We start from the raw sequence: 10,561 nt of genomic DNA, 5'->3' as shown, positions 1-10,561 counted from the left end.
GGAGCATTCCTCTTACCCCACATCCTCTCCAGTATAAGCTGTCATCAGTGTTTTTGATCTTGAACCTTCTGACTGGCGCAATATGGAATCTCAGAGTTGTTTTGGTTTGCATGTCTCTGATGGCTAAATATGTTGGGCATTTCTTTAATATAGGAAGATGCAAAATTAAAAAATGGAAGAACATTTTCAAACGAGAAGAAATTTTTCACCTTAAATAAGCTATATTTCACAAAAGAAATGCTAAGGGGACACACTTACTACAGGCAATCAGCCAACTTTTGCAGCAACATTAAACTTAAATTTGAGAATAAATATACAAATATCATCTATACATCATCAAGTTTAGAATATTAGATGAGGCATAACGATCAGAAGCAATATGATGGAATTTTTTTTTCAAGACAGGGTTTCTCTGTGTAGCCCTGACTATCGTGGAGCTCACTCTGTAGACAGGACTGGTTTTGAACTCACTGAGATTGCTTGTTTTTCTCTGCCTTCCAGTGCTGGAATTCAATGTGTTTATCACCATCCCAACCTTGATGGGAAATCTTAACAACGTCTTCTTGCAGTTAACCAAGCGAACAATTAAAAGAGAAAATGGGATATAAACATTTGAGCTAGAGAATGTGGAGAAATGGCTCAGTGGTAAAGAACACAGGCTGCTCTTTCAGAGGATCCAGGTTCATTCCCAGTACACATATAGCAACTCGTAACTGTACGCACATTTCCAGGGGATCTGACAATATCATCCAGACATGAATGCAGGCAAAGCCCCAATGGACATAAAATAAAAATTAAATAAATTATACAGAAAGGAAAATCTTAAAATTGCTAAGCTGGAGAACTGATCGCCTCAGTGTAAAGAACTGTACAGTTATGGGAAAGCACCGATCGTTTGCCATGCGGCACATAGGAATTGAGAAGCCAATGTGACTATAGAACCAATATCAAAGAGAGGATCATCAATGGTCTAGTTTGCTGTTAGACAAATCTTTATGTCTATATTGCTGTGTTATAGAGAAACTTAGCAGGGCTGGAGAGATGACTCTGAGATCAAAGTGTTTGTCATGCTAGCACTGGAAAGTGAGCTCAAACACCAAGCACCGATGCAAACGCTGAGTGTGGTGGGTTAGACAGGCTGGTGACCTGTTAATGGTGTCAAGTATGGGTGCCATTTTACTGAGTAGGCCTTAAGTGATTTCTTGCTTTCATGACAATTGTGCCATTATTACATCAGAGGGCATGTATGACAAACACGTCATTATTGTTCCCTGCAGGGTTTATAGCTGGATATGAGTGATGATTTCCTTTCTTCTTTAGGGACATATCTGTATGTATGTATGTATCTATATACATATATTTATCTGTATCTTCCAGCACAATGATCTGAAGTCAGTAGGTCAAAGCTTTTATTATAGTACCCACTAGATTTCTTCACAAATTATTTTTTAGTATCTTCAGTGACAGGGTCTTACTATTAGTTTACTATTAGCAAAGACAAGATCTCCTGAGTACACTGGGAGCCAGGGTACCTTGGAGGAGGGTTGAAGGGTAGGGAAGAGGCAAGGAGAGGAACAGAGAAAAATGTAGAGCTCAATAAAAATCAATAAAGAAGGATTAAAGCAATGTTTAGAGTAAACCTATCTTATACAAGAGCCCTGATATATTTTAAAAATTATTTGTTAGACTTCTGTTCCCTGTAATTTAAAAAAAAAAGCAACTAAGACAGCGGGGAGGAAGTGAGTTTTTTTTTACATTGCAGGTTTGTCACAATGCCTCACTTCTATTGCTCCTTTAGTGGGACCACAACCTTGGAAAAAGAAAAGGACTCTTTAAGAGCATGGGATTGATGTCCTTTGGTCAGGGGTCATACATCTGGTATCATGTCGTTGAGCAAAATGTTTCAGAGCAATTCAGATACCAGATGAGAGTTACAAATAAGCAGACAGGAAAATGCAGATTCAGCACAATAGAGATTCTGTGGAATTCATGGCCAAGAATTTAAGATCATTAGGGTCAGATAGTTTTCAGCCTAATCTGCAGACAGCATCATGGGTAGTAAGTGGGAAGGCATGAAAGGGTTTTGAGGAAGCTACTGGTGGAGGTTACTTGACTGAACCCGATAACTTTGCATTCTGCGCAGAGAGTGGTTTGCCTTCAGAATGTTTTGGTCTAGGGTGTGAGTGTGACTTGATGACTTGTTTTGTTCTAGCAACAGAATATTTAACTATGAAAGTAGCCAGTGACCTTCAATTGGTATGTTCATTTCCTGGTATCACGTTAATGCAGACTTTTGTCTTACTCCTACCTTTTAGGGTCAGGAATATTTTAAACAGTTGTTAATTATTCAACTGAAATTCCCTCCCAATAGTATCCTATATATTTTCCATTTTATTATATTCATTTGTGTCTTCATATTCTTTACTATATTTCTAAATTCCCAGGCCTCTCCTCTGGAGAAAGGTATTTCTGTCTACACTGGCCTCCGACAAGGAACTATGAGTATCCAGCCTTCAACCCCATCAAAAACCTAAGAAGGGTACATAATATTACCTGAGTAAACAAGAAATGCAATCGAGCAGCTAAAAAAAAAAAGATTTAAGAAATGACAGACTCAAAGTCTCATTTACAATGTTGGGGCAACCAACTTTGCCTAAGGCCTAGCGTATCTGACAGACCATTTTTCAGGGGCAGGAAATTTAAAACACTGTCTTATGCTGTCTTGGCAAGGGTTGGCAGTCTTTTTGCTTGTATTCTGCTTATCCAGTTTGGGCACTGCATTTTGTCAGTAGTGGAGGCAGGGGCAGTTTTTTGAAGGGATTAAAGATTGCCTATCTATGCAGAATACTATCTCTATGCTTCTAAAGAACCTGACTAATCAAACTATAAGTACTACAAACATTAATTAATATTGACCTGTAATTATATTAACTATATAGATTAAAGACTAATACTTTATATTAAAAAATTAAAGTCTTTAATCAAACACACAGCAAATGAGGACAATAACCTCAAAATGTAATATATATATATGTATCTTGATCAGAGGTAGAAATGTATAATGCAATATGATAAATATATCCTAAATTTGCATGAATACACAAAATATCATAAGCAGAGGTAGAAACATGTATGCATTCAATATGACAAAAATAACTTCACATAGGTGCACAAATATGGTAAACAGAAATAGGAATATATTCAATATAACAACTATAATCTTAATTTGTATCTATATACAAGAATCTATACCAATATAAATTGTCTATAAATAATAGCTCACAAGTAATATACTAACCTATCTATTATCTCATCCCAATCAACCCACCCCTTTTTTTGAAAAGAGATCCCTAAGCCTACTTCATTTCCAACTCCTACCCTATACCACTTATAATCAACCCTTAGTAGACCCTAACCCTGAGGACAAACTTTGTTTGGAGAGAGGAATGTTGTTTTCTAGAATTACTCCCAACTCTCAGGGGGAGAATGATGTGATTTCTATGGTATCCTGTAAGAACCAAAATGATGGTTATGTTTTAAAATTACTGTTTGGTATAATTGCAGATTGTCTCTGAGTAGTCAGTAAGGTATTTCTGAAATTCTGATTTGAAGTTCTGGTCAGAATGTTGTAAGAAGGTGCACCATCTCAGTAGGCAAGTTGGATTCATTTTGAGTAGTTTGTAATACGATACAGATTTTAATGTGGCGCCTTCAGCATAATGACATCATATCAACCAGGTGGAATAGTTTTGTGGGGTCCCATCTTCTTCCTGGAGATTTCAAAGATTACAGCAGGAAAATTTATTGTTGATTGTGGAAACCTTAAACATTATTCATATCAAAATGGAAAGTTTGAATATCTATAGACATATATTCACCAAAAGACTTCCCACACCAGAATGTTACCATAGAGACAAAAACAGGCATGGGGATTTTGAAATTTAGAAAGCAGAGTTTTGATAAGAGCAATCTCTAGATTTTATCTTTCTTCTTTTTCATACCAGGTGACTCCTGATATGAGACAGAAACCTTGAAATTTCCTATTAACAACATGCTTGGATTTAGAGTATAGCCATATCCAACTCTAAAGCCAGTTTCTAATTTTAATAATCGGCGACTACCACTATATTTATGTAAATAAGATAGTACCCTGCAGAGGATATTGGTCTTATAAGTCAGACTTCTCTTTGCTTGATCACACTTTCTGGAAAGCTATCTTTTATATTTCTGTCAGTATCTAGATGTCCAAAGTTTCTTGACTTAGAAGATGGGTATTATCCTGCAAAGATAAGAACAGAACCCCGTTCCAACCTATGAGGTTTCCTTATAACCTCTGGATTATTGTCTATGTGGATGAACTATCATTTCTCTTTATCAAGAGGTTTCTCCTTTTCAACAGAATCTTGCTTAATTTTGATGGTATCTATAGCTTTTCTTCTCCCGTAGAAACAAGAGGAAAACCCCTTCCCCAACATAGCATATCTCCTGGTTTTCATTCTGAGGTCAACACATCCTTGAAATACACTGGCTGATTAAATTTGGAAGTCTTTTTCTATTATCCAATGTCTCTCTGTTGCCGTTTTTTTCTTTCTTGTTAGCATAAAGAAAATTCAAAGTTAATAAAGCATTATGCAGTCTATTTCTTGGGGTATTTTTCATCCCTTTATGTTGGTTTAATATATCCTTTAGTTCGATTTGATCTTTCTATAACTGTCTGATCTGCAGGATTGTGTGGTATACCTGTAATAAGCTTTATATTATAATAAGCAAAAACTGCTTCATTTTATTAGAGACATATGCTGGACCATTCTCTGTCTTTATTTGTGCAGGTATATCCATGATGGCCATAATGTCACCAGTAACTATGTTGAGAGGTTCTTTATAATCCTTTGAACAATGAGAATATAATTCTCACTTGTGGACAGGATATAAGAGCTTTGTTCCACTTTAGCTAAGTTTTCTGATTTGTAACCTGCCTTTAATGATTTATTTGCTTCAGTATAGAATGTAGGGGCTGCAGTTATTGGTGTGTCATGTACAAAGCCAGGAAGAAACCAATTAGTTCTCTTTATAAGTCTAATCCTATCACTTTTAGAATAGTTGCTATTAATCTCTAACAAAAATTAGTACAGACTCTTAGCCAGGATTTATTGTCTTTTCATAATTCCTCAGTCACAAGAGAATGAGACTCTTAATCTCAGGGTTATGGGTTCAGGTCCCATGTTGGGTACCAATTTGTAGTAGTACCAAGAGTTTCGCAATAGACCAGAATCAAGTATAACAAAGCTTTATTTGGAGATAAACTCACAGTAAGGGTAATGATTCATATTCCTGTGTGTACTGGGAGCTGGAACTGAATCCAGCATATAAGAGGACCATGTATGCTTTTGTTTGCACTTGTAGTAGATGAGATCATGACCAAAGTGGGCCAGGATCTTGAAGGCCATTGACTGAAAGAGTTCTCAAAACAGGATTCTAGTCAAGGACAGACTATTGAAAATGTTTTATTTGTAAAAAGATGTTTTATTTGAATTCATTACAAAAGTATAGGCAACCAGACTCATAAAGGCAAATGCATGTTCTCTTACATCTTTGTTTCTTGGCTCCAAATCCTCAGATCAAATGGAGGTGATCACAGAAAACCACCACTGGTCACAATGCAGAAATCAGCAGATTGTGTGGAGTGTAACTCCAAGGGCTACATCTATATCACAGATCCTGCATCTATGGCTAAAGGGACATTTCAGAAGAGGGAGTGGACATCATTGTAACAGCTAGGTTATTGGAAGTCTGCTTTGAAGTGTCTATCCTAGAAATGACTATATTATTAAGACTGGACCAATGGGAACATCAATGGGCATATGAACATAGAAGAGAGAAAATTTTATGGGGTCTCACTCCTAGATAATGAATTAGAGGCAACCAATGACTGTTGGGAAAAGGAGAATTAGTTTCTTCTAGGGTTGAACCCCCTTATTAGTTGTCCAATACAGATTGATCAACTCTGAAATATAGAAACCACAGAAACAGACCTATCAGATTGCCTCTACATCTACTTTTGTATGTATATATATGCATATAAGTGTATGTAACAGTAATAATAAATGAATAATTTGAGAGTTTATGGGGGATATGAGAGGGAAGGGTTTTAGAGAATGTAGTTGGGAGGGGCTGGAGGGAGAAAAGAAAGTGAGAAGTGATGTAATTCTATTTCAATTAAAATTTTTAAAAAAAGAAAAAATAAAACAAATATTAAACAGCTTGGTTGGTGATACTCCATGGGTGCAACCTCTGATATTACCAGGTGATACAATCCCACAGCCGATTCCCTCAACCTCATGGTCTCTAAACTTTCTAATGTATTCATCAATGTTCCCTGAGCCTTAGGTACAGAAGCTGTATTGCATATACAGCCAATGGGACTGGGCTTCACTATTCTGCATTTTGACTGGTTGTGGTTTTCTGTAATGATCTCCATTGTCACAAAGAGAAATTTCATTGATGCTGTGTGAGGACTACACGTAGGAGGCCTGCATCCTACACAAAGAACTGCACACAACTGAGGAAAGTCAAGAGTGGGAGAAATAGTCATCCCCAGGACAGAGCACCCCAATTGGTTATCCAATACCAAGTGGTCAGCCCCGAGCACATACATACATGTAACATTATAGCGACTGAGCAGGAAGTATTTATGTATTTAGGGACACACACACATACACACACACAAACATACACACACTTGTATGTAACAATAATTAAAGAATAAAGAGGCCTTGAATTTGAGAGAGAAAAAGAAGAGGCATATATAGGAGGGTTTGAACAGCAGAAAAGAAGGAAGAGAAATGCTGTGGTTATATCATAATTTCAAAAATAAAAGAAATAACTAAAAGCATACTGCAAAAGTAAAATAAGACACTGTATACCTTTCAGTTATAACACTAAAGATTCCACTCACAGCAGTACCTTAGGTAGTTAACAGTTAAGATAGGGAAATGTATTTGTTCAATGGTTAAAAGACATTCCTTAGGACAGAACACTCCACAAAAAACAACCCAAGTTCCAAAGGGTTTTTTAAATATTTGATTGGAAGAGAAAAATTGAGAAGTAGAATATTGTTCAAAATACTTAAAATGGATTTATTTTTCAGTGGGTTATAAATGCTGAACTTATAAAAATTATGAACACAGAGTTGTATTCAAGAAAAATGTTAGCTCCCTGAATTTTAATATCGTATAGAATGTCTGAATTATAACTAAGGTCATATTGGGTATTCGAGGTCCACATTTAAATTCTTCATCTCATGGGAATCATTAAGAAGTGTTCAAATGATGAGAAAGTGTGGGTTTCAGTTCATCCACGATGTGCACGTTGGAAACAGGTCATTCTCAGTGCTGAAAAGGAAGAAGTGAAGTGCAAAATAAGTTTATTGTTCTTCATTATTAAAAAGGGGCAGATGGTTGGATAGCATGTTGCCCAAATTGCATTAATTGCCTCCAATCTTGGAATTTTTGTAGGTGCATAAAACCCATAAAGGGTGATCAAGTTGTTCAACCAATACAAGATCACAAAACAGCTCACCAGCAGCAAGATGCTGTGAGTGGCTCTGAGCTCAGGAGATTGCTGGCTGGAGAGGCTTGTGCTGCGGAGATACTGGGCCCTCTTGCGGTGTCTGTAGAGGAGAATTACCATGTACAGGCTGGTCCACATCATGATGCTCACATAAAAAAGATCGTACATGGATATGATGCTTATAAATGGTCCTGAATATTGGTTCCCCAAATTCCTGCTTTGACAGTAAGCATGTAAATATATACGTCCAACTTGAGTAGAATTGGTTTTGGCCATTACCGTTTCAACCATATATCCATAGATGGCCAGGTTAATGAGCCAGGAGCAGAGTAAGGAAGAAAACGTCCACGTTGATAGTTTGTGCTTAAGCCAAGCCCACTGAGAATTACTGGGAGTCACGGTGACAGCTTGAAATGTGCTTAGAATACAGGTGGTACTGATGGACAGACCGCGGCAAAATCTGTATATATATAAAACAACCTTACAACCGACATCATCCAGAAAATTGGGTACTCCAAAGGATGCCACGATATCCGGTATCAAAATGAACACAATCATCACCATATTAACTATTGTCAAGTGCAGGAAAAACATATCTATCAACTTCTTAAAATGAGGCTTAAAGAAGAAAGTGTAAATGTATAAAATGAACAGTGATGTGTTCCCTATGACACCAAGGCATAACTGAGATATGAGAAAGACCCCCAAGACGACATTACTTATAAGCATGATGTTCGTCAGATGTGTTAAGCCTAGAGTAACAGGTAAATGGACTGTATCATAAATCTATTTTTGAAATGGTAATTGAGGGAAAATATAATGATTGCCAGCTCAGGAGCAGAGCTGATAAGTGATGAAATGTCCAACTCTTTTCTCTTTTGTCTTTTTGGACAGGGTTTTTCCAAATATCACTGGCTGTCCTGGAACTTGGAACTAGCTCTTTATCCCAGGCTGGTCTTGACCTCACAGAGATCCACCTAACTTTGTCTTTTAAGTGCTGGAATTAGAGGCCTTGCCCCACCACCTGGGGAAATGTCCAAATCCTTTGGAGGTTAAGTCCACAGATGACCTCTTAGCAACTGCATTCCAGGTATTCTTGACCATCTTAGAGGACAGAATAAAGTGTTGCAAAGTAGGCAGTCGAATCCACCCGATCCCCTGAACACTGTTATGTCCAGATGAAGGATCTGTTGACCTAGGTGAAAGCCAAATTTGCATGTTATAAGAATTTTAACAGTTATATATTTTTGTGTATGGGCACTTTGCCTGCATGTCTGTGCACTATATGTTTGCCTGGGAATCGAACCCTGACACTCTGGAAGAGCAACCAACAGTCTTTAACTGTGAAACCATCCCTCCAAGCCCCAGGATTTTTCACTCATCTGTTGATATTGTTTCCATGTTTATAACAATATTTGTTTCTAACACATATATAGTATCATGTGTACTTGAACGTCAGTGTTTTGGCTAGAGATACGTTTCTGTAGGTTAGTGATGAGTTAATACTCAGACTTTCCATGTGGGACTCTGCCTCTCATTTCCCCTTACAGGGTAACCAGCATGTCCTGAAGCATTTCTTTTCATTTTGTCTAATTTGCTGACAATTTAGAGCTGAGCTGCTGATATGCAGACAGTGACAGCAAGGGTGAGACTGCGTATCCCACCGTGTTGAGCACATCTTCACAAAAGTGTGTTTCCTGTGACATTTGTTCATTAAAATAATCAGGTTGATTCTGGCTGATAGCCCACTGTAACAAAGAGTTATATATTTTGCAACACCTGAATAACATTTCCATTAGAAGATTCTTCTGTTTTGCTGTTGCAGAAGCAGAGATCTCAGGTCCACAGTTACACAGAGAATGGCAAAGACATGATACTCATGAAGTTTGACCTTAAATTTTACAACACAGTAATATCACCCATGTTCAATGGATTTGGGGGAGTTTTACTCTATATTAATTTTAGAGCCATTCCTCCACTGATCTAATTATTCTGTCACATGAAATACAAACCTTTTTCTTTAGCATCTTTAAATTCCTCAGCAGTCTCTTTTATTCTGACAAGGTCAATTGGACTTTTCTTAGTGTGCCCGTCTGAATTTCTCCATGCACCACAAATGCCTTGACAAGAGTCCCTACCTAGCCAAGGTATTCTATTATGAGTGATCAACATTTAAATTACCTAATGAATTCCACTACACTGGGATAGTTTCTTCCCCAATCCCAGTTATTCCTTATGTCAGTGTTCAACTTGTTTCATGACTTGTCATTGTTTGCCATTGTCACAAATTATATAGTTATACCGCACCACCCTCCTCTAAGCTTTGAAAACACATCTCATGTCTACTGTGCCATATGGCTTTTGCTGACCCACATTTATTTCTTTCATCATTCACATCTTCCCAAGTGTTATCCTGGATTGATTGTCATCCTCCTCGCCATTCACCAGAAATTTTTTTTTTTAGTAGTTGAATGACATATTTATTCAAAATTTATCTATCTAGTTAGCATAATCAGTTACCATATTGCTAGAAGATCAAACATAAATTTCATTAAGATTGTCTGATTAATCCTTAGCTCTGACTCAGGGAAGCTGACTGACATGTCCAAGTCTTTTTACATAAGAGGAGCAAAGCCAAAAATTGGGCCCCCTTAGGCTGAACCCCAGCACCCATCCACACATGTGTTTCTACTAAGCCATATTGAATTACAAGGCAGAATGTGATAATTGCTCTAGTAGATCAGAGGAGTCAGAGATCACTTCCAGCAGGGATGACCAAAGAAGACATCATTAAGAAGGAGTTGCACTGGAGCAAGCCTTTGAGGAGTGGGCACAGGAACAAAGCAACACAGCAGAAGGCTTAGCATCTGAAAAACCTGGGGATACTGGAAAACACTTGCCAGGCAGCCAGAGGACAGTGGTTTCAGTGAAAAGCATGCTGTAAATGACACTTCTATTTAAGGAATCACCAGCAAGAATCCTCTCTTACTTG

The 10,561-nt window shown here is 37.5% G+C and overlaps 1 protein-coding gene across 1 annotated transcript; it reads right to left on the bottom strand.

The window, feature by feature from the left end:
- Positions 1-7,350: 7,350 nt before the first annotated feature.
- LOC126495812 (vomeronasal type-1 receptor 4-like) lies at positions 7,351-8,298 on the bottom strand. Its single transcript, XM_050133397.1, has one exon. It carries the CDS (start codon positions 8,296-8,298, stop codon positions 7,351-7,353), a length of 948 nt encoding a protein of 315 aa, XP_049989354.1.
- Between the last annotated feature and the right edge of the window lie 2,263 nt (positions 8,299-10,561).

The sequence above is a fragment of the Alexandromys fortis genome, unplaced genomic scaffold (genome assembly GCF_014885135.2).
Source record: "Alexandromys fortis isolate MF-2015 unplaced genomic scaffold, M_Fortis_MF-2015_v1.1 scaffold_631, whole genome shotgun sequence".
Lineage (NCBI taxonomy): Eukaryota > Metazoa > Chordata > Mammalia > Rodentia > Cricetidae > Alexandromys > Alexandromys fortis.
This window is presented reverse-complemented; position numbering and strand designations above follow the sequence as displayed.